General features: G+C 34.8%; 1 protein-coding gene across 3 annotated transcripts in view; it reads left to right on the top strand.

Moving 5' to 3' along the window:
• The window catches only part of MAGI2 (membrane associated guanylate kinase, WW and PDZ domain containing 2), a 1,542,253-nt gene that overhangs the window by 1,073,416 nt on the left and 443,858 nt on the right, over positions 1–24,979 (top strand). For all 3 annotated transcript variants that reach the window (XM_036247106.1, XM_036247104.1, XM_036247105.1), the window contains exon 6: positions 8,722–8,801. In XM_036247106.1, coding sequence (XP_036102999.1) covers positions 8,722–8,801 — 80 coding nt within the window. The remainder of the gene's footprint in view (positions 1–8,721; positions 8,802–24,979) is intronic.

Genomic DNA, 24,979 nt, shown 5'->3' with positions numbered 1-24,979 from the left:
GACTGGCCACCTCCTGCATGCCCTCACTGGGGATTTGACCCACAAACTGGCATGTGCCCTGACCGGGAATCGAACCGGCAACCTCCTGGTGCATGGGTCGACGCTTAGCCATTGAGCTACACCAGCCGGGCAACAATTGCTTAGTTTTCGTTTAGCTAAATCAATGGTGTTTTTGAAAGACAAGCAGAGTTGTGTTTGTTTATTTATCTTCATGTTACTGCAAGAAAGGATGAATGGATAGTATTAGGAGCAATGATAGGCTGAGTTGGAAAATTAAGACAAAAGAAGGGGACAATTTTATTTGTGGTGAGAAAATTGATGCTGGGGGAGGCCTGGAGTAAAGACTGAAGTCAGTGTGATGGGAAGGTGATCAATGTTGCAGGCAGGAGCAAATGGCCTGCTTAACGGGGTTATTATACAGAATGGAGGCATCTGCCACCCTGCCCTGCATCCTAGACCAGTTTGAGCTCCATCTTTCCTTTCTTCTAAAGTTTACTTTGAATCTCAAGGCTCAGTGTGATGAGCTCAAGTAGCACAGACCAGGGAGGGCTCAATGTCTTATTCATCTGGTCTCTCATTTCTACACCATGACAACCTGCCCTGCAGTTTCCTTTCTCTCTGCCTACATTTCACTCTGCTTTATTTTTTCCTTTGTTGTTGCTGATTTTCTCTTGACTGCTTTCCCTCTTTGCTCTAGAATGCCCCTTCCCTTCCTCACTACATTTGACAAAATCAACATTGGAACCCACTGTCCTTGATCTGTGAGAACCTTTGCTATTGATATCACAATTAATTCTTATGTGAGTCAGCTCTATATTGCGAAAGTTCCTTGGAACTATCTGGGAGAGAGAAGAGGGAGCCTGGTCGGACTTTCTTAGGGGCTAAGCCATGAGGTGTCTTAGAAATTCTGGGCAAGAATCTTATACACAAATACTATTTGTAATATAAAAGTTTGCAGTCCGGAGTCAAAGTCATAGTAAAGAAAGAAGATAAAAAGGAAAGGTAATGTAAGTTAAGAGGAAGCTCAAATGGACAGAATGAATGAGGGAAGAGAAGGAAAATTAGATCTGTGAGGTAAAGAAAGCTGACATCAGTGAAAACTCTCCTCTGGTGCGAATACTGTTGAGTCTTAGCGTAAGGAGTCTCCTCGTGTAGGTAACACTCCCTCATTACACTTCACTGAAAGGAAGGTCATAATAAAACTGAAAAATAAAACAAAAGAAGAGGCCCCTGTGGTTCTGTGTATAACAATTTGTGTATATATCATTTATTTCTGAGTAGAAGAAGTGAACTCTGCTGACGCTGAAATGTTAAATATGTATTTTTAAAATACATATTGGATTTCAAATTAAGGTAATAAGTAATGTCATTGTTTTGTCTTCTATGCAGTGTTACAAAATAATAATTGATTGACTCAGTGTTGCAAAATAGTTTATATGTCTGAGTCCCTTACGAGTTATACATGTATAAAATGAGGATTTTCTTTATTGTTCTCAATACTGAACGCACAGGCCATCTACATTTCCCGAACTCTTTGGGATTGCTTCCTTTGATGAATAATAAAAGCAGATTCCTTTTATCATTTATAAACATATTTAATGGGAAAAAGTAAATATCTCAGAAACTATATTTAAATAACAGAATTTTAACCTGCGAGTGAATGCACTCTTTCAAATACACTTTAAAGCATCAGTAATATATTATATTTAGCAATTTTCAAAAGACTTTCAAATGCATAATTACTTAAAACCAGTTTTCTTAACTCATAAGATCATCCTTGTTAACATTATCTTCTAAAATAGACAGTGTATATTAATTATGAATTTAAATTAGTAATAACTATTACCACATATTGAGTGCCTAGTTTTTTCAGACGGTATTCAGGTTACCTGAACAATCATAGCTAATATATTAAGCATTTACATTGTTCTTATTTAATTCTCACTTTAGGAAACAGACTTACATCCCTGGCCAGTGTTTCTCAGTGGTTAGAGCATTGGCCTACCCACCAAAGGTTCTTAGGTTCGATACCGGTCAAGTGTACATACCTGGGTGGCAGGTTCAATACCAGGCCCTGGTTGGGGTGCGTGTGGGAAGCAACCAATTGATGTGTCTCTCTAACATGCATCTCTCTCTCTCTCTCTCTCTCTCTCTCTCTCTCTCTCTCTCCCTCCCCCCCCTCTTCCCTCCTCCCTCTCTCCCTTCCACACTCTTAAAAAAAATCAATGGAAAAAAATATCTTCAGGTGAGGATTAACAATAAATAAATAAAAGAAACAGGCTTACAGAGGTGACATGTTTGTAGTCATAGAACCAGAATTGACAAAGCTAGGATGCTTTGATTCCATTTATTCGACAGATATTTATAGGGCACATACTATGTGCTAGGAACTATTTTAAACCTAAGAAATACAGTAGTCAACAAAACTGACCAGATCCGTACCTTTCATGGGACATAGTCTTCCTCCAGGGTCCTTGCTCTTAACCATTTTGCTTTGGTGCTTACTTTATATATGTTATAGTATAACCACCCTATAAGCATCTGATGAAATCCCCATTCTATAGATGAGATTGTGAGGCACCTTTGGACAATTTAACATTCCCAATTCTCATAGTTCTCTCACCCTGCAAAGCCATTGCTATTATCCCATATTACCTCCAATATATAAACAGACATTGGATAAAATAAAAGTAAACATTTATGTTATAATTAGCATCATTTTATGAGTTTCTTGGACAGAAATTTACTGCCCGGGAGGTTAAATGTTCCATAAAAAAGAGCTGCCACAGGGTTAATCTGGATTGACATGCTTTGGGAATCCCATTAATTACTTCTTTGTTTGGGAGTCAGTTTAGTTAGTGATTTAAAGGAGACTGCTATTACTTTGGCAGAAAACAACAGCAACAAGAACCTGTTTGTTTACTACCATCTCCCTGAATGGTAGTGAATGCTATGTCCTCTTAGAGAATAGATTTTTTAAATAGGCTTTTAAAATGGAAACTTACATCTGTGAAAAATGTCATGGAAGTACTTGGTTTTGTAAATCTTTGTCAGGGCTGAATTTGCTTTTACATTCTAAACAAGGTACAAAATTAGTCTGTTTCTTCTTGTGTTGCTATTTCTATATCTTCTTAAGTGTTAAATGAATCAATTTTCATTTTAAACAAATTTAAAACTTGCATTTATTAAATAAAAGACAAAATGGAAAATTTATCGGAGAGAAAAGTATAATCAGTTTTTTATTTTTAAAATTATATAAAATATCATCAGTAATCTCTATATTATTGTTGTCCTTAAACTGATATGACTATTACTATTGTAACTTGAACATTACACACATCTTGAATTGCTCAGTAAACTCTAAAATATTTACCTGAACCTTGTTTACCTTGTTCAAAAGAGTATGCTTCATGCAGTCAAATATCATTTACTTTAATCTCTTATTATTCCTCTGATGCAATATTTCCCAGGATGAAAATACAGTTTACCTATCAATTAGAGACTGAAATTTAGAGATGGCTTTTTAGGAGGATTTTAAAAATTCAATGTATTTGTCATTTTGTGAAGTCTATTACTGTTTTTAGAGAAGATGGAGCAAATGAAAAGAATGTACTTGATAATAAAAGTTTCTTATTCCACTCATGAAATTACAGTTGATGAAATATCATTCAATATTTGTGTAGTAGTGAAAACATTGCCTTGATCTGGGTAGCAATATAAAGGTAGGAAAGGAGAGAGGAAAAGAAAATATAAAGAGGAAGGAAAGAAGACGTGTCTCAAAATTAGTCTGAACTGGGTCGCCCTTGAGGATCCACTTGTGTATACCTATGTAACTGATAAGCAATATGTACCCTGCCTGGAAAAACATAGAGAAATGGGGGGAAAAGGGAACAGAGGATTGAATGTGGCATGACCTATATGAAAATGTTTCGTTTTAATCCTAGTAAGTATTCAACCCATTTGATAACATTTTTATTAACCTAATTCTTTAGTATAGCTTCTAAGATTTAATATTTATATATAGATTCTATAAATCAAGATTTTTCAGACTTTATTTTGAAAAAATATTCAGATTTGAATGAAGAAAATTTGATTTGAGTGTGACTTGGATAGAGAATTCAAGTTTATAAGAAAAAAAATGTTCCCAGTGATATTATCTGTGCCTCCTCAATCACAATGTTTTCTCTTGCATCTCTATGTATGTGCAATTTAATGTAATACCTACTAAGTACAAGGCATCTAACATGCAGGGATTTCATTTAGTGACTACTATCTTCAAATAGGACATAAAGGTCTTCGTTTCTAAACCATTGACAAAGGAACTGATTACCCTTTGTGGTTGTGAAATAAAGCCCCTCAGTACAAAAAGCAAATTGTTAGGTTTAATATGCCTCTGGTTTCAGATTATAAAAACCTTTGGACTTGAGAATCACATATATCTGGGTTTAATGCTAAAGTGAGGGCTAAAAAAAATATTAATATCTTTTCTCCTACCTTCTAAGTTCTTCTGGCTGGGCTAATAAACAAATTAACAGAGGTTAACGGGAGAAAATCAAACTTTTAATACATGTGCATGGGGAATTCGCATAGGCATGAACATTTCAAAGACAGTGAGGCAGCATTAGGTATATAAGACATTTTGGACAAAGGAGAAAGGGGGATGGCGTAGTTGATTTCAGAAGTGAGAGTGGGTGATTTATAGGCATTTGAGGAAGAAGGGAACATACCTGGCAGGCAAATAATTTTAGGTGACAGAAACAATGGGCCACAGGTGGTATCTAGCCATCAGGCACCAGCCTGAAGCACTCTTGTTTACCATGTTTATTTCAATTTAGGCTAAGGAGACACGCTAAACCTTCTTTCCTGAAGCAGGTTTCTTTGTCTGAATCTCTTGGGCAGGAAAGAAGGAGGGTCAAAGGTTCTGAGTCTTGTTTCTTAGTAAACAGCTTAAAACCCTCTTGTTTTGAGGGCAACTCCAGGGCGGCAGCTTTGTGTTTCCCTTCACTCTCTCTTTCACTTTCACACACTCGCTGTGTAGCCCTGAGCAAGCTGGGCAGCTTCTCTCAGCCTTTGTTTCTCTGTCTGTAAAATGGAATTAAAACTGTGCAGCCACAATCACAATAGGGTGATGGGAGGGTCCTAGTGCACTCCCTGAGGGATCAGGCAGTGGGGACACTCGGGACACAGTAAGGATAACTGGCAGAGGCGTGCTGAGACGTCAGCAGCCTTCCCCGTGGGAGGGAAGCATTCCCCTGTGACAGAATGCTCCCTCAGAAAATAAGATGTTATCAGTTACCCTGCTTCTTTGACTGTTTGGAAAAGGTTGAACTTACAAAGTATACACAAATGTCTGATTTATTACAAGTCAGCATATTACATGTCTGTAGGGACATTCTGTTATGAATTTAAACTAGAATTTCAGAGTTGAATGAAATTTCACTTCCTGTTTGTTCCAGGCTTCCAGTTAGACTCAGTATAGACTTTAACAGTAGAGACATTCTGGGTAAGCCATTTTACAGTTTTCATCCGGATTTTTTAATATGACATGGATTGAACCTGAATAGCTACCGACTTGAGTTCACTTTCTCTCTCACTCTTCGTGATCATCACTTTAACTTTATCCATAACAATACATAGAGTGCTATCATACTATGATTCATATTTTTCTGGAAGATATTTGTTCCATTCCCCAGCTAGAAAATAAAGGTTTCTTTATGAATGCGGCATACATGAGTGTGCATGTGTCTGTTAAAGAAACTAGGTTTGAAATATAAGGTTTTATAAATTTGTATTATGCCTTTCTGTCATTTGTGCTCCACACAAGTTGGGCAGATTAGAAAAAAAGCACACAAGAAAAACAAAACCTGTTGTCCTGCTTCCGACTCTAGCAATAAAAGTGAAAGAAAAACCCTCATCAGATCTGAAGAGAGGTAGTGTACAGACTGTGAAAAATTCCTCGATGGTCCCATTTTGTACATAGCTTTCTTCCCAGTGTTTAATCCTATTTTCAAATGGAATTGTTGACATTAAAAATATATATTTTTAAGGAAGTGGGAAAGCCACCTGGTCTGTTGTCTCCCAAATGCATTAAAAATATTCCTTTTGTGAGGCACCTTGAAGAAGCCTGTAAATTGCAAGGCTGGCGAAAGCTGCTATTGAAAAATACTATGCTCTATCTTCATGTGATGTTTAAGACAATTACTGGAAGTAACTTACTACCCACATTTCTTTTAGAATCATTTCAGAGGATCAGCTAAAAATGCTGTTAACTCTAAGAGACTCAATCTGTCAAAATGCATTAAAGTGACATACCGTTAATGCTAGTTCAACCTGAAAAAAATCATCCTGTAATGAAATGCTTTATGTAAACTTGGGAAAGGTAGGAAATTCACAGTTCTCTTCTACTGTGAGCCAGTATGTGAGACCCACGGTGGTGTGATATAGAAATGGTCATTTGACTCCCTGCAATGGCTTAGTAATGGCCCCTTAATACTTATTCATAGATGTGTTTGCTTTTGTGAGCGTGTCTTAGAGACCTAGAAATGACATTTCTTCAAAATGGAAGAAGGGTTTAAAAGAAGATATGAGTAAAAAGAAGGGAAATTTCTTTTCCTTGCCCCACCTCCCAACATTTCTCCTAACATATAAAAACATAGACATCAACACGCATGCACATGCACACACTTTGAACTGAGGCATGTCTATGAAGAGCATAAAAAGTCTGTAAAGTGACTTTTTTTCCAAAATGTGAGCATCAAACACTGGACCCAGTACTACTATTCTCATACTCGGGGTAGTCATAACCTCTATTAATGGGTGTGAAACCTTTTGTTCAGAAGAAAAAAACTAGATGATATTGACATGACTACAAATGAAGACCAGAATGAGATCAAAGTGTCCACAATACTTCACATCCTTCTGAAACTTGATAATGATGCACCATTAGACTTTACAAAGGCCAAACCAAGAGAAAATTAAAGCTAGCATACTCTCTTCATGATTTATAATTTGACTAAATTCACAGTCTTTATCTGATCAAATTATTTGAACCCCCACTCACAGGCATAAATCACTGAGGAGTCCATAAGTTAAAAAAAAAAGTGATGGAAAGAGCTTTCTCTTTATCGCACATGAAAGTCAGAAATAAAAGTAAATCTTCTTCAGGAGCAGAGATTTCATGACCCAAGGATCTTAATGTCTCAGTTCTCAAATCAGAGATGGCTCTACATATAGGTAGACAAGATGATCATCCAGAAAACATTATTTAAAAAATGTTTGGAATTGCTTCCCTACTGCCCACCTTGCCTCCCTCTTTCCTCTGCCATGCCTTGAAATTCTCTTTCATAGGTAGGCACTTAGTCTCTAGAAGAAGTTTGCTATTAAGTACATTGCCTGGGAGATTTTTCTGACTTTTGCTTTAAGGGCAGATTGGTTGATCAGATTATTTAGCTAACACTTGTGGCTTTGATATGAAAAAACATAGTTAAATTTCATTGAAGAAAGAGTAAATACATGTGAAATTGATATCATCAGTATCATTTTAACGTTCTTAAAATTGTGTTCCAATATCCCCATCCTCTGGTTCTAATTTACGTGTCCAATATGTTTTCCACTCTTTCTTTTCATGTTCCATTCAGTGGCCTTCTTGCTCTTCCTTGTATAAACCTGACACATTTCCACACCTGTGACTTTGCTCATTCTCTTTCTGAAGCACTCACAAATGTCACATCCTTGATAATTTGTCCATTGTTACATGAGATTGCTTAAGGCAGCTATACACAGTGAAGATTTTTGGCTCCAAGGAGCAGTTATGAGCCACTAAGCAGCATTAAAGTTGTAATATGCATAAGAATCACCTTGCCAATAATGGAGACTTTGTGGACCTTTCCCCAAAGATTCGGGTTTGGTAGTTCTTTAACAACCCAGAATATGCAGTGTTGGTAAATCCATCAGGTGATTCTCACACAGGTGAATCCATGACCTCTGAGAAAAACTGCTCCAACAACTTCTCCCTTTGTTTTTTTAAATTTCTGGTAAAAGACATTCTAGAAAACATTTTTCAAAACAAAAATGTCATTAAAGTTATTGTTAAATCTCAGAAATTTTATTCCAGAAGTATTCTATGACAGACATGTTTACCCTCTACCCTCCTAGCTGGATTGAAAGTATTTAGATGGAAGATAGCTAAATGTGGGTTAATGAAATTGGTATTATTCATCACTTTTGGAGAAAATGCAGGAATCCCAAGAACATGGTATAATTTGCATCACTTCTGTACTGTCTCTGCAAGCTCTGTAGTTAAAGAGTACCAAAACAACTACTTCTGAAAAGGACAGGTTTAAGATGGAAATAATTCTTTTGCAAAACTCAGGAAACAGTATCAGAGCCTGTGGACTGTGCTCTTCCAACTGGAGAATCCTGTATTTGTAATAAATTCCTTTTGCTCTGGATGAGTTCTGCATTTTCAATGAGGTTAACTTGGCAACATTCTAGTTGATTTTAATAAAAATAGCTGCTTTGAGGACAGGGAGCTGAGGTTGCCAAATTTACAGCTGCCTTGCACAATTACTCTTACACCTCCTTCAGGGCTACTTAGAACCAGTAAGCAAATTAAGTGTATCGATTGCAATTTTGTTGGACTAACCTCCCCTTTTTTTCTTAGGGAATAAACTTGATTCCTTTCAGTATGTGCCTGTTCAGAGTGATCTCTTTTCTTTTCAGCCATAACACAAAGACAACATCATGGCTGGATCCACGACTTGCGAAAAAGGCTAAACCTCCAGAAGAGTGCAAAGAAAATGGTAGGTTATTAAGTTTTTATGGTGTTTCAGCATTGCACTTTGAGAATGTTTGTGTTTCTTAATATAAGGTTTCACCTAAAAGAAGCAATAATCTAGTTGAAACAGTTTTAAAGATGTAATATTAATGCTCAGAGAGGAGAGAGAATGAACTCGGCGTTTCAGCATTGCCATGTGGTTTTCCTTTTTCTCTCAGAGGAGGTGTGCTGGATCTCACATCTCTGTCATCTCTGTTGGTTCTGTTTGAGTCCTGGCCTGACTTTCCACCACCTACTAAGGACTTTTGTTTGCAGTATGTCTCTCTGAGGACTCTAATCTTTTCATTGGAATTCAGTGATATGTAGAGAAACAGTATTGCAAAACTATAAATAATATTTGATGCTTGTGTTTTGAAACATAGTATCTGCTACTTATCTAGGAATCGGTGAAATGACAATCTATACATATGGCTACTTTCTTTTAATCAGACATTTAAATAAAATAATTAATTTCATGAATGTGCTGGGTTATCCTTAGTGTTTTTCAGTTCCCATTAATTTGCTTAAAAATCTACTGTTTTCATGTATGTGAAGAATTTTTACAAACAATTTTGAGGATTAGATGAGTGTAAACCATGTTTCCAAATTAGGAAATTATACAGATGAAGTACGTTACTGAAGATACTTATAATTTTTTTAAAAATATAGAATGTAATGTTATGAGTAGTTACAACTTATCTAAAATGATAAATAGCATGCTCTCCTAATGATTTATTATTTGACTACATTCACAGCCTTTCTCTGATAACATTATTAGAGCCTTATTCAGAGGCACCTATCATTGAAGAATTCTTAAAAGTGAAAAAAGTGATGAGAGGTATTTAAACTTGAAAGCCAACTTTTAAAAAGTCTTTAATTCCAAAAATCCTTTTCTTTTAATAGGAATTCTGGCTTTCTCAATTAGTATCTAGAAAATATTATTTATTTCTGTGTTATTAGGGGACTGTTCACAAACTAGTTATACTGAGTTAAATTTTTTAAATGGGAATACACAATTTACATGTACATATTTGAATGTACAATTGTCCAGTTTTTAAACACGATCTATATAAAATTGCATATTCATAACTACATCTACATGCCTTCCATATAATGGTACAAGTATATGAGCTTGAATTTCATAAAGTTATTATGTGGCCTATACTTTTGAGCACAATTAGGTTATATTTCATTGGCAATATAAAGACATGTTGTAAATTGTGATAGGTTATAAATCAAAAATGACCTGATCTATTACATCTGTGAGGTACAATTTACTTGTGCCACAGGTGTAAAACCTTAGTATATACTAATTAAGATAAATTTAATTATTTTGCAGTTTAGTGACATATTGAGCTTCTCTGCTGTCTTGTTCCTTTGAGTTGTTCTTTTCATTATAAAAACCGATTAAAGTCAAATTTTAGAATCCTGGAGGAGAAGTAGGCATAACATATGGTATAATTATAATATTTCAATGTTATCAGTTTTTCCCACATTTGAATTTGTCTGTCTTCTCAGGATGGTAGATGCCTGATATATGAAGCCAGTGTCTGTGAGTCACATGTAACTGAGAAACGAGTTTCAGAATACAGTCTTATAGCTCAGAATGATTCACAACTGGTCAACTGCTATTTGTTTTCATTTACTACAAAATAAATAATTTATAGATTTTGTTCCTTTTATTATTGGAATGTTTTACAATGGATGCTAACATCTAGGTAGTTAGAATGCTATTATTCTAAACATATATTTTAAGTTTTCTTGCCAAGAAATGTACTTTTAGGTAATACTATTACTTCTGTTTGTTGTTGTTGTTGTTGTTTTGTTTTGTTTTGTTTTTCCTTTAAATAACATAGGTTTAAACTGCTTGTTTAAAATGTTGGATATGAATAGATTAATGTTAAGCCTGCTAGCTAAGTCAGCCTTCTTTAGAAGTATCACGGTTCCACTCAGATCCAACAAAGTTAGTAGAATAATTTTCTGAATGCTGAGATGTGTGTAAAACATATATTAAGATTTTGTAAAAGCTCAAGATAACAATGTCTTTCTCTGGGAAAGATTTATCTTTATTTTGCTAGGGAAATGGGGTAGAATGCTAAGTATACTCCTATTCGATACTGAGACAAGATGAAATTGGGTTGAGTTTTGGTAAGACTCAATCTATCTCTGGTTTGTTCCTGATCTTGCGGTGTTTGCCCACCCACCCAGGTTTTTAACTAAAAGTCTGTTGTAGTTTGGCAAATATTTTCTGTAAAGAGTCAGGTAGTGAATATATTAAGCTTTGCAGGTCATCCAGTCTCTCTGCAACAACTTACTGTTATGTAAAAGTGGCCAAAGTCAATGTGTACATAAAGGGCTTGGATGTATTCTGATAAAACTTTGTTTATGGACACAGAAATTTCAGTTTAATGTACTTTTACGTAACAAAATATTTATTTTATTTTTTTCTCAACCCTGTAAAAATGTATAAACTGTTGTTAGCTTGTGGGCCATACAGAAAATAGTGGCAGACTGGGTTTGGCACGCAGGACAAGTTCTGCCTAGCATGTTCATGTGGAGGCTGCCTGTGGCAGGTCTTGAACACCAATACTTTTAAACTGTTTTTCTTCTCAGTAGTGCAAGACTGCAAAAATTTTATTATTATTATTATTATTATTATTATTATTATTTTTAATCCTCATCCGAGGACATTTTTCCATTTTTTGTACAGACAGAGTGGGAGGGAGACAGAGGAAGAGAGAGAGAGGGAAACATTGATGTGAAAGGGACACATCGAGTGGCTGCCACCCGCACGACCAACCAGGGCTGGGGACAAACTGCAACCGAGGTACATGCCCTTAGCGGGAACCGAACCCGGGTCTCTCCAGACCGCAGGCGGACGCTCTAACCACTGAGCCAAACCGGACAGGGCTGCAAAAATTTTTTAGTGTTTTTTCAGGAGTTTTACCTTAGCTTTTGGCCTCTAGATCTTGTAGCTTCAGAATTTGATAAAGATCATTATGGGGTAATTGGCCATGTGTTTGAGATCTCTCAAGTCTATATTTGCTACTTTAATTCCTCAAGACTCCTCAACTCAGTGGTGGTTTCTCTAACCCCTAGCAGTGGCCTTCACAGGCCAAATCTGGACTCTTCCCAGAGCCCAGAATCAACAAAACCAGCTACAAAATCTTCCCTCACCTCTCCAGGTTTCTTTCCGACTCCGAATCTTGACAATCTACACCTTTTATTTCATTGATTTTCGGATACCTTTAATAGCTCACTTTTTATATTTTATGCAGATTTTCTATGAGTTCCCATAGGTTTTAACCTGCTCACTCCACTCTCTCTGGAAGCAGAAATGTTAGTACAACAATTTTTAAATTGCACATTTTAAGCATTACTGGGTTGCATGCCATAAATTCTTTATTATTGTTATAATTTATATTTTATAAATTAATCTCTCAAGATTAAACTTCTAAGTACTAAGAGATACCTTATATAATATATGTGTATCTACTATTATGAAGGCACATGCACACATGTGTATATATAGATATTGATCTGTAAATTTATGCTTTAGATATGTTTACATGGGTGCACAAAGTTAACTGCTTGGTCAACTAATAAGAGGAGACAAAGGAAAAAGAGATGGAAGGAGGTATCAAGTGATTTAAATTATTCTTGGGCTAGAGAAAATAACTAGCAGATGTTTTCTCATTGGTACTAAGGCAGGAAAGGGAACATGGATGGCTCAGTACAAATACATATTAAACAACCTCATATTCTACTAACACTAAAACACTTATTTTGCCTTTTCATTTGAAGGATAATATGGCTATTAAACATAAAAACATACTTCCTTCTCTTACAATATGGTTGAAAATACTGAAGTCATTGTGTTCTATACATTTGTCATAGCTCTGTGCATTTGGGGGATTTTAGTACCAGTCTACATGGCAGAAAAAAATGTCTCTACCCACTACTGGATTCTAATACTAATATTTGGGGGATTGCTGCTTGGCAAGCCAATATAATCTTTTACAAAATGCCACAGAAATAGCACTTAACTATTAAATAATTAGGATGCAAATTTGGTTGAACTGTGTAAAGCTCCATCATATTTGTCCAGCTCTCAGATTCAGTACCATGGGTTTGTTTCAGACATTTCCAGTCATAAGCCCCCACAAAAACCACAAAGTTTGGGTTAATATCAAAATTGATTCAAACTTAGTATGATTAACATTTTCTTAAAGTTTAAATGTAATTAAAATCAGTAGGATCACAGTGTTGTACTCGGGAGAGAAAATTGTGAAGGATTTGTAGTCAGGGAAAACTTTATTCCAAACCCAAACCTGTGGGCTCTCAGGCAAGGTAGCTAATCTCTGGGAGCCTAGGTTTCCCTGCCTGTAAAATGGGAATAATATCTTTTTCATGTTGCACCATTGGCTTTAACTGTTCTTTTCCTTTCCTTCCGGTATGTTCTGACCCAACAAATTAACCTCGCAGAAGACAAGAAGGAAGAACTTCAGAATAGTTGGCCTACCTTATAGTTGGCCTACAGCCTTGAATTACTATACAGTGTCCTGGACAGATGGAAAAGAACAAGCCCATGTAGGCTAAAATTATCCAGCTAGCTAATTCCAGCCTAATGTTAAAATTGGAGATTTCCCCCCTTCATTTTGTTAAACTGGCTCTGAATTTTCATAAAGTTAATAATTACAGCTATACAAAGTAGTTGGCTTCATCTCTGTATTTTATATAAATTACAACAGTTTTTTTATGTTACTACGGAGAAAGTTATGCGATCTTAATCCATTTACCTACATGAAAATTGTATTCAACTGAACTTAATGAAAGCTTTGAACCATTTCTTAATCTATTATTGAAAATAACTGTGGCCAGCCCTGGCTGGTGTGACTCAGTTGGTTGAGCAGCATCCCATTCACCAAAAAATAACCGTGTCCAAAATGAACATGAACAAAGACAGTATAAGCTATGTTTATTAAATGGATTTTTTTCAAGAGAAAACACTAATTAGTTTTATAATAGAAAACACTAATTTTTTAATAGAAAACACTAATTAGTTTTAGGTTGTTTCTTTTTTGTTAAACTTATTGGGGTGACACTAGTTAACAAAATTATATCTGTTTCAAGTGCACAATTCCACAACACATCATCTGTACACTGTATTGTGTTTTCACCCTAAGTCTACTCTCTTTCCATCACCATTTATTTCCCCTTTACCCTCTGTTACCTCCTCCCACCCCCCCTTCCCTCTGATAATCACCATACTTTTGTCTGTGTCTGTGAGTTTTGATATTTTTGTTTGTTTTGTTTTGTTACATAATCCTTCACCTTTTTCACCCAGCATCCCTACCCCCCTGCCTTCTGATAGGTGTCAGTCTGTTCTCTGTACCTATACATCTGTTTCTCTTTGGTTTGTTTGGATATTTTGTTTGTTTGATTCCACATATAAGTTTGTTTGGATATTTTGTTTGTTCGATTCCACATATAAGTGAAATCATATAGTATTTGTCTTTCTCTGACTAGCTTATTTCATTTAGCATAATGTAAGTTTTTTTTATGGCCTAGTAGTATTCCATTTTGTAAATGTACCACAGCTTCTTTATCCAGTCATCTACTGATGGGCACTGGGACTGCTTCCAGATCTTGGCTATTATAAATAATGCTGCAGTGAATGTAGGGTTGTATATATTCTTTCGAATCTGTGTATTGGGTTTCTTTGGATATATTCCCAGAAGTGGAATTATTGTATCAAGAGGCAGTTTCATTTTTATTTTTTTGAGGAAAGGTGGCTGCACCAGTCTGCATGTCCACCAACAATGTGGAATGCATGAGGGTTCCTTTTTCTCCTTGCCAATACGTGTTCATTGATTTATTGATGATAGCCATTCTGACAGGTTGTGAGGTAATATCTCATTGTGGTTTTAATTTACGTTTCTCTGATGGTTAGTGACACTGAGCATCTTTTCATACATCCATTGGCCATCTGTATGTGCTCTTTGAAGAAGTGCCTATTCAGAACAGTTGCCCTTTTTTTTTTATCCTCACTGGAGGACATTTTTCCATTTTTTGTTCAGATAGAGTGGGAGAGAGAGAGAGAGAGAGAGAGAGAGAAAGAGAAACATTGACGTGATGGAGTGGTTGCCACCCACACGACCCTACCAGGGCTGGGGACAAACTGTAACCGAGGTACGTGCCTTTAGTAGGATCTGAACCTGGGTCTCTCTGGACCCAGGCCGACGCTCTAACCACTGAGCCAAAGCAGCCAGGGCCATTTGCCCATTTTTAATTAGATTGTCTGTTTTGTGTTGAGTTGTATAAATTTTTTATAAATAAGTTCTTTATAAAAAATCTATCAGATGTGTCATTGGCAACTATGTTCTCCCATTCAGTGGGTTGTCTTTATTTTGTTGATGGTTTCCTTTTGTATGTAAAAACTTTGCAGTTTGATGTAGTCCCATTTGTTTATTTATTTTTTTCCTTGTTTCCCTTGCCCAGGCACATATGTCAGAAAAAATGAGAAATGTTCAAGATTTTATTAGCTATGTTTTCTTCTAAGATTTTTATGATTTTGAAACTTACATTTAAGTCTTTAATCTATTTTTGGTTTATTCTTGTATATGGTGTAAGTTAGTTTCTTTGTTTTTGCACATATCTGTCCAATTTTTTTTCAACATTATGTATTAACTAGGCTATCTTTACCCCATTTGTATGCTTGTCTCCTTTGTCAAATATTAATTAATCATAAAGGCATGGACTTATTTCTGGGCTCTCTATTCTGTTCCAATACTATATGTCTATTTTCATGCCATTACCGTGTTGTTTTGATTACTATGGGTCTTGTAGTGTATAAGGTAGCATGATTCTTCCAACTTTGTTCTTCTTAAGATTGCTAAGATTATTTGGGGGTCTTTTGTGGTTCTATATAAATTTTTGGAATGTTTGTTCTAGTTCTTTGAAATATGCCATTGGCATTTTGATAAGAATTGCATTGAATCTATAGATTGCTTTAGGTAGTATGGATGGACATTTTAATAATGTTAATCCTTCCTTTCTATGAACATAATATGCTTCTACTTATTTGTGTCTTTTTCTATTTCTTTCTTCAACAACACACACATTTGAAAATACACACTTTTATTTTTATAGTTCAGATTCCGTTTGTGGGGCTTAGTGTATTTACCCTTAAATAGGGACTTTGGCCTGTTTTCTCATTAAATTTATATTGATAATTATATAGTGTTGATAACCTATTATCTTGAGATTAAATATGGCCAAATTATTTTCACCTTGGAATGTTTGTTTTTCTAATATAATAAACTTGCTAAGATAATGTTTGTGAAGAACCCTAAAATTTTTCACTAGGCAGAATTCATAAAATCACTAAAAATATGTACTATTCGAGTACTAAAACTTTAAAATTTCAAAGATCCATTTATAAGCTATTATCAATCTCCTGTGTTTAAGTATTACGAACAAAAACATTTGAATGCTATGTTGTTTATATACTGATATTTTGGGTGTTTTTATTAAAAAAAAAGAAAATTTTATATATTTGAACAGAAGCAGTTCTTATTTCACTAAGTAACAATTATTAGTCATGATTTTCTATAGCAGCACTTTTTGGTACACTTAATCCTATAATACAGCACTCTTCCAGTATTTTCGGCTCAAGAGTACTAAGAAATACCAACACTTTAGGAATATAAATCTTTTGTGAAGAAGATAGTAAAATTCATATAGGATGGATATTCCATTGTTGTATACTACTAACAAATTCTGAATTGCTTATGGTTGGCATCTGCTCAAATTGATTGGTGTCCAAACCATAAAAGCTGTTAAATATTAAGAATATCTTTCCTGCACTCATTATTTATGTAGTCTTCCTTTCTACCTCTTAATATTTACAGTGGCTATAAAGTAGTGCCTCTAAGGATTATGAAATTCTGTCCTTTAGTTCTTGGTTGCTCAAATTACATTTACATTTAGGAAAGAGTTTGTCTTGTTCTTACTCTTTAATACATACAAGTTTACAAATAATATTGACATCTTTGACTCTTCTGCACAGTAGCAAAATGATTTTAAAATGTTTCAAATATGACTTATTAATTTTATTTTTAAAGAATTACATATTCTCAGGAAATAAAGAAATGTACAGCGAGGTCCCAAACACCCCTCATGAAACCTCCCTCAATGTTAACATCTTAAATAAATATGATACAATATCAAAATCAAGAAATTGACATTGATACAATTCGAAGACTTTATTCAGATTTCCTAGTCTTACCAGTACCTGTGTGTTTATGTATGTGTGTATGTAGTTCCATGAAATTATATCACATGTATAGTTCCACATAACTAAGACTACAATCAAGATTCAGAACTGTTCCATCACCAGAAGGCTTTTTCATGCTGCCATTTTATTGCCATAAGCATCTCCTCCCTCTGCACAGCGCCTAACCTTTAACAACCACTAATCTGTTCCCCATTTCAATTAATTTGCTATTTTTAAAATGTTATATAAATTCAGTTATACAGGGTGAGGCAAAAGTTGTTCATAAGGAAAATAATACAATAATTAATAAATAATAATACAAGAATAAGCTCTGTTTCATGTGTTCACAACGGTAAACCTACTTTTGCCCTATCCTGTATAGTATCTACACTTTTGAGATTGCACTTTCCACTCAATTTGATTACATTGACATTTATTCAAGTGTATATATCAATGATTTGCTACTTTTTATAACCACTGTTTGTTTAAACATTTACCCTGGATTGTCTTCCATTTTTAGCTACTACAAATAAAACTGCTACAGACATTTGTATGCAAGTTTTATGATGAATAAAGATTTTATTCATTAATGATAAGTGCCCAAGAGTACTCTTGCTAGGTAAAATAGAAAGTACATTTTTAGTTTTAGAATAAACTTCCAGACTATTTTCCATGCTGGCCATAGCCTTTTACACTTCCACCAGCAATGAATGAGTGCTCCAGTTTTTTGGCATCCTTGCATTTAGTGTTATGATCACTTTTCTACTTTAGCCATTCTGATAGGTATGGTGTAATGATATTGTGCTTTGAATTTGTATTTCCCTAAAAGCTAATAATATTGAACATCTTTTCATGTGCTTATTGCCATTTGTATATCCTGCTGAGTAGCATATCTGATCATGTCTGCCCAATTTTTAATTAGACTATTTAAATTGAGTTTTGCGAGTTCTTTACACATTCTAGATATAAGTTCCTTTATCGGATATTTTGTTCACAAACATTATCTCCCAGTCTGTAATTAGGTTTTTCATTATATTAACAAGGTCTTTTGCAAAGAAAATGTTTTAATTTTGATGAAGTTCAATTTATGGGTTTTTTTTTTATGAATTATGCTTTTGATGTCAAGTCTAAGAACCTTTTTTTTTTTTAAATATGTTTTTATTGACTTTAGAGAGAGAGAGGAATGAAGAGACAGAGAAACATTGATGAGAGAGAACCATCTATTGGATCCCTCCTGTACACCCCCTACTGGGGATAGAGTCTGCAACCCAGACATGTGCCCCAACCAGAATCGAACTGGTGACTTCTTGGTGCATGGGATGATGCTCAACCAGCTAAGCCACACTAGCCAGGCATGAGAACTCTTCCCCTAGTTCTAGATGCCAAATATTTCTCATATATTTATAAGCTGTGTAGTTTTACATGTGACATTTAATTTTGTGATCTATTTTGAATTAATTTTTATATAAAGTGTAAGGTTTAGGTTGAAGTTCAATTTTTTTCTCCTATGGATATCTAATTGCTCCAGCCCTATTTGTTGAAAAGGCCATGTTTTCTCCATTAAATTATGTGTGCACCTTTGTCATAAACCAGTTGAGTTCCATTGATCTGTGTCTGTCTGTGTGCTAGTACGACCCTATCCTGATTACTTTAGCTATATAGTAAGCACTAGTATTATGTAGACTGCTATTTCGTAGTTATTTATTTGAAATAGATATATGTTTTAATTAATCAGAAAGATATAATAATTCTAAACTTCTGTGTACTTAATATAACCTCAAGCTATATATAGAGAAAAAAATACATTGTCTATAAAAAGAGTATGAAAATTTTACTATCAGAATATGTGATTTAATGCACCTCTCTTAGTATGCAATACATTAAACAGAAAAATAAAAAACTTGATATACTCTCAAGAACACATAGCATGTTACAAACAATGAATTCATAATAGTCCATAGAACAAGTCTCAGCAATTAAAAAATTACATTACTATATTACAGAAAACTTTAATTATATATCTCTGAAAAGATAACTAAAATACTCTCCATACTTGGAAATTTATAAACATATTTCTTTTTTTCCCAACTTTATTAATAAATAATTGATAAAATTGTGTCAGCTTAAGGTATGCAGTGGGATAATTTTTTTACACACATATATTGTGAAATGATTAACACAGTAAGATTAGATAATATATCCATCAACTCACATAATTACCTTTTTGTGTTTGTGTATTAGAACATTTAAGATTTACTCTCTTAGCAACTTTCAAGTATATAATACAGTACTATTAACTATACATTGTGCTGTACATTAGTTCTCCAGAAATTATTCATCTTACAACTAGAAGTTTTTACCTTTTGACCAACATCTCCCATTTCCCCCCACCCCCACCCCCTAGTAATCACTATTCTACTCTTTGTTTTTATAAGTTCAATTTTTTAGATCTACATATTTGTAAGATCATATAGTATTTGTCTTTCTCTGTCTGACTTTTATACTTAGCAAGGTCCATTCATGTTTTGTACAAATGGTAGGATTTCCTTCTCTTTTTATGGCTGAATAATTTTTTTTTTTTATGAATTTTTATTTATTTTTTTGTTACAGATATTTTCTCTCTTTACCCCATTGGCACCCCCCCTCACCCTGTCCCGGGCTTAGTTGTCCATGTCCATTGGTCATTCATACATGCATATAAGTTCTGTGGTTTATCTCTTCCCACCCCCCCACCCCCCATCCCCGCTTCTGAGGGATGTCAGTCTGTGCCCTACTTCCATGTGTCTGGGTCTACTGTATTCCTCAGACTGTTATGTTCATTATATTCCGTATATAAGTGAGATCATGTGGTATTTGTCTTTTTCTGCTTGGCTTCTTTCACTTAGGATAATACTTTCCAGGTCCCTCCATGTCGTCTCAAAGGATAAGAGATCTTTCTTTCTTACCGCTGCATAGTACTCCATTGTGTATATGTACCACAGCTTTTTTATCCATTCGTCAACTGGTGGACACTTAGGCTGTTTCCAGATCTTAGCTATTGTAAATAGTGCTGCTATGAACATGGGGGTACATATATTCTTCCTGATTGGTGTTTCAGGCTTCTTAGGGTATATTCCCAGCAGTGGGATCACTGGGTCAAATGGAAGTTCAATTTTTAATTTTTTTTTTTTTTTAATCCTCACCCGAGGACATTTTCCCATTTTTTTTGTTCAGGTAGAGTGGGAGGGCGAGAGAGGAACAGAGAGAGAGAAACATCGATGTGAAGGGACACATCGAGTGGTCGCCACCCGCACAACCGACCAGGGCCGGGGACAAACTGCAACCGAGGTACGTGCCCTTAGCGGGAACCGAACCCGGGTCTCTCAGGACCGCAGGCCGACGCTCTAACCGCTGAGCCAAACCGGCCAGGGCCAATTTTTAATTTTTTGAGGTAGCACCATATTGTTTTCCATAGCGGCTGCACCAGTCTGCATTCCCACCAGCAGTGTATTAGAGTCCCCTTTTCTCCACACCCTCGCCAACACTTGTTGTTTGATGATTTGTTGATGGCGGCCATTCTGACAGGTGTGAGGTGATACCTCATTGTTGTTTTAATTTGCATCTCTCTGATGATTAGTGATGTTTAGCATTTCTTCATATGTCTCTTGGCCATTTGTATGTCCTGTTTGGAGAGGTGTCTATTCTGGCCGAATAATTTATCACTATATTTTTTATCCATCATTGGACACTTGGGTTGTTTCCATGTCTTGGTTATTGTGAGTCAAGCCACAATAAAAATAGGAATGCAGAGTTTTCTTCAAGGTAATGATTTAATTTCTTTAGATATATACCCAGAAGTGGGAGTGTTGGATCATATGGCAATTCTATTTTTAATTTTTTGAGAAATGTCCATACTGTTTTCCATAAGTGGCTGTACCAAATTACATTCCCAAAAACACTGCCTAAATGTTTTCATTTTTTTACATCCTCACCAATACTGGATATCTCTTGTATTTTGTTAATAGCCATTCTAGAAGGTGGGAGGTGATATCTCCTTGTGGTTTGATTTGCATTTCCCTCATGATTACTGATGTTGAGCACCTTTTCATGTACCTGTTAATCATTTGTATGTCTTCTTTTGGAAAAAAATGTTTAATCAAGTCCTTGGCCCATTTTTTAATTGTATTATTTGTGTGTGGTTTTTGCTTTTGAGATTTTGAGTTCTTTATATATTTTGAATATTAATTTTGAGCCCCTCTTCTGATGATGGGGCTCAAACCATAAACCATAATAAATAGTTTGCAAATGTTTTTTGCCATTCCATAAATTATCTTTTTGTTTTGTTGATTTATTTTTAGCTGTGCAAAAGCTTTATAATTTGGTGAAGTCCCAAAGTCCCACTTGTTTATGTTTGCTTTTACTATGGTGTTATATCCTGAAAATCATTGCTAACATCAATGTCAAGGAGCTTTTCCCATATGTTTTTATCTAGGACTTTAATGGTTTCAGGTCTTACGTGTAAATCTTGAATCTATTTCAAGTTATTTTTTTTTTTGTAAATATGTCTTTATTGATTAGAGAGAGAGAAACATCAATGTGAGAGAGAAACATCAATCAGCTGCCTCCTGCACACATGCTGGCTGGAGATCCAGCCCAAAACCTGGGCATGTAGCCCTGACTGGGAATTGAACTGGCAACCTTTCAATGCACGAGACAATGCTGAACTAACTGAGTCATACCAGCCATGACTCAAGATAATTTCTTTTTTTTATAATCCTCTCCCGAGGATATTTTTCCATTTTTCTTTAGATGGGGGGAGGGGGAAGAGAAACAGTGATGTGAGAGAGACACATCAATCTGCTGCCTCCTGCATGACCCCAACCAGGGCTGGGGACCTAACCATAACCAAGGTACATGCCCTTGACCAAAATCGAACCCACAACTCTTTGCTCCACGGGCTGACACTAGCTGCTGCGCCAAACTGGCTAGGGTTCAAGTTAATTTTTAAGAGTGGTGTAAGATGGGAATCCAATTTAGTGTTTCTGAATGTTAACATCCAGTTTTCCCAATACCAATTGTTGAAGGAACTATTCTTTCCCTATTACATATTCTTGACTCCCTTGTCAAATAGTAGTTGACCCTAAATCCATGGATTTATTTTGGGCTCTTTATTCTATTCCATTTGTCTGTGTCTTTTTATCATGCCAGTACCTATGGTTTTGAGCTTTGTAATATATTTTTAAATCAGAAAGTGTAATGCTTCCAGCGTTATTGTTCTTGTTTTTCTGCTGAATTGCTTTGGCTCTTTGGGATCTTTTATGGTTCTACATGAATTCTAGGATTTTTTTCTATATTCTGTGAAAAATACCACTGACATTTTAATACAGATTGCATTGAATCTGTAGATGGCTTTAGGTAGCATGGACATTTTAACTATTAATTCATTCAATGCATAAACATGGGATATCTTTACATAATATGGGTCATATTTAATAGCTTTTATCTATAGTTTACAGTTTTTGCCGCACTGTTCTTTCACCTCCTTAGTTTATTTTTTAATATTTTATTGTTTTGATACTACTGTAAATGGGAATGTTTTCTAGTTTTACAGATAATTTCTTATTAGTGTATAGAAATGCAACTGATTTTTATATATAATATTTCTATCCTGCAAATTTACTGAATTTGTTGATTCATTCTAACAGTTTTTTGATGGTGTGTGTTAGATCTTCTATACATAAGATTATATCATCTGCAAATAGAAACAATTTTACTTCTTTCTGATTTGGATGCCTTTTACTTTTTTTTCTTGTCTACTTACTCTGGCTAGGACTTCTAGGACTATGTTACATAAAATAGTGTGATGGATACCCTTGTCTTGTTCCTAATCTTAGGAAAAAAAACTTACAATTTTCTCCATTGAATATAAAGTTAGCTGTGAGCTTGTCAACTATGACATTTATTATTTTGAGGTATATTCCTTCTATACAATTTGTTGAGAACTTTTATTATGAAAGGATGTTGAATTTTCTCAAATGCTTTTTGGGCATCTATTAGGATAATTACATAATTTTTATTTTTCATTCCATTAATGTGGTGTATCACATTTATTGATTTACATATGTTAAACCATCCTTACATCCCACTGATAAGTCCCACTTGATCGTGATGAGTGATCCTTTAAAAATGCTGTTGAAAAAAAGAAAAAAAAAATGCTGTAGAAATCAATTTGCTAGTATTTTGTTGAGAAGTTTTTAATCTCTTTATAAGGGATGGCCTGTAATTTTCTTCTTGTAATTTTCTACAACAAAATGGGAGTGTTCCCTACTCTTCCATTTTTGGAAGAATTGAAGGAGGATTGACATTAATTCTTCTTAAATGTTTGTAAGAGTTTACTCAAGAATCCTTCTGATTCTGAGCTTTTCTTTGTTTAGAGGGTTTTGTTCACTGATTCAATCTCCTTACTTTTCATGTCTATTTCTATATGATTCAGTCTTGGTAGGTTATAGGTTTCTAGAAATTATCTCGTTTCTTCTAAGTTATTACATTTACTTGTGTATAATTGTTCTTGGTAGTCTTTTATGAACTTTTGTATTTCTGTATTATCAATTATACTAACTTGTTTTTCAAATTTTGAGTATTCTCTCCTTTTTACTTTAGTTAGTCTAGCTAAGTGTTTGTCAATTTTATCTTTCTTTTCATAAAACCTGCTCTTAGTTTTCTTGATTTTTCTATTGATATTTTTTCCAGTTGCTATTTTAGTTATTTCTAATCTGACCTTTGTTATTTCTGTCCCTCTGCTAACTTTGGGCTTAGTTTGTTGCTCTTTTTCTAGTTCTTTGAGGTATAACGTTAGGTTGCTTTATTTGTTTGACTTTTGTTTTTAAAGATTTTTAATTGATTTTTAGAGACAGAGAGAGAGAAACATTAATTGGCTGCCTCCTGCAGGCCCCCTATTGGGAATTGAACCCACAACTGAGGCATATGTCCTGACCTGGAATCCAACCTGCAAGCTTTCAGTGCATGGGACGATGCCCAACCAACTAAGCCACACAAACCAGGGCTAGGTTGTTTATTTGAGATTTTTTTTTCTTAATATAGGTATTTATTGCTATAAATTCCTCTTGGTGCTTATTTTGCTGTCTCCCATAAATTTAGTATGTTGTGTTTCCATTTTCAATTCTTCTAAGATATTTTTCATTTACCTTTTGATTTCTTCTTTGATCAATTGTTTTTTCAGGATTGTGTTAATTTCCACATATTTGTGAATTTTCCAGTTTTCCTCCTCTTACTGATTTCTAGTTTTATTCCACTGTGGTCAGAAAACATATGAGACATGATTTCAGTATTTTTACATAATCTAAGATTTATTTTGTGACTTAACATGATTTATCCAGGAAAATAGTCCATGTGTACTTGAGAAGAATGTGTATTCTGCTGCAAAAGATTGAATGTTCTGTGTGTGTCTAAGTTCATTTATTCTACACTATAACTCAAGTCCAATATTTTCTTATTGATATTCTGTCTGGAGAACCTAACCATTGTTGAAAGTGGGTTATTAAAATTATGTACTATTATTATATTATTGTTTCTTTCTTCCTTCAGACCTATGAGTATTTGCTGAATATATTTATGTTCTCTGATGTTAGGTGCATCTATACTTACGATTGTCACATTCTCTTGATTAATCTACCCCTTTGTCATTATATAATGACCTTCTTTGTTTCTTGTTAAAGTTTTTTACTTAAAGTCTAATTTGTCTAAGTGTAACTACCTCTTCTCTCCTTTTGGACTTTTTGAAATGAACACTTAAAATAAAATATTTTATTTTTATAAGCAGTGTCCCTGTTTAGGTTTGATATGTAGATTTTGGCCTATTTTGTAGGCTGTGTTTCCAAATGCAATAT

The sequence above is a fragment of the Molossus molossus genome, unplaced genomic scaffold (assembly GCF_014108415.1).
Source record: "Molossus molossus isolate mMolMol1 unplaced genomic scaffold, mMolMol1.p scaffold_m16_p_7, whole genome shotgun sequence".
NCBI classification, from domain to species: domain Eukaryota; kingdom Metazoa; phylum Chordata; class Mammalia; order Chiroptera; family Molossidae; genus Molossus; species Molossus molossus.
This window is presented reverse-complemented; position numbering and strand designations above follow the sequence as displayed.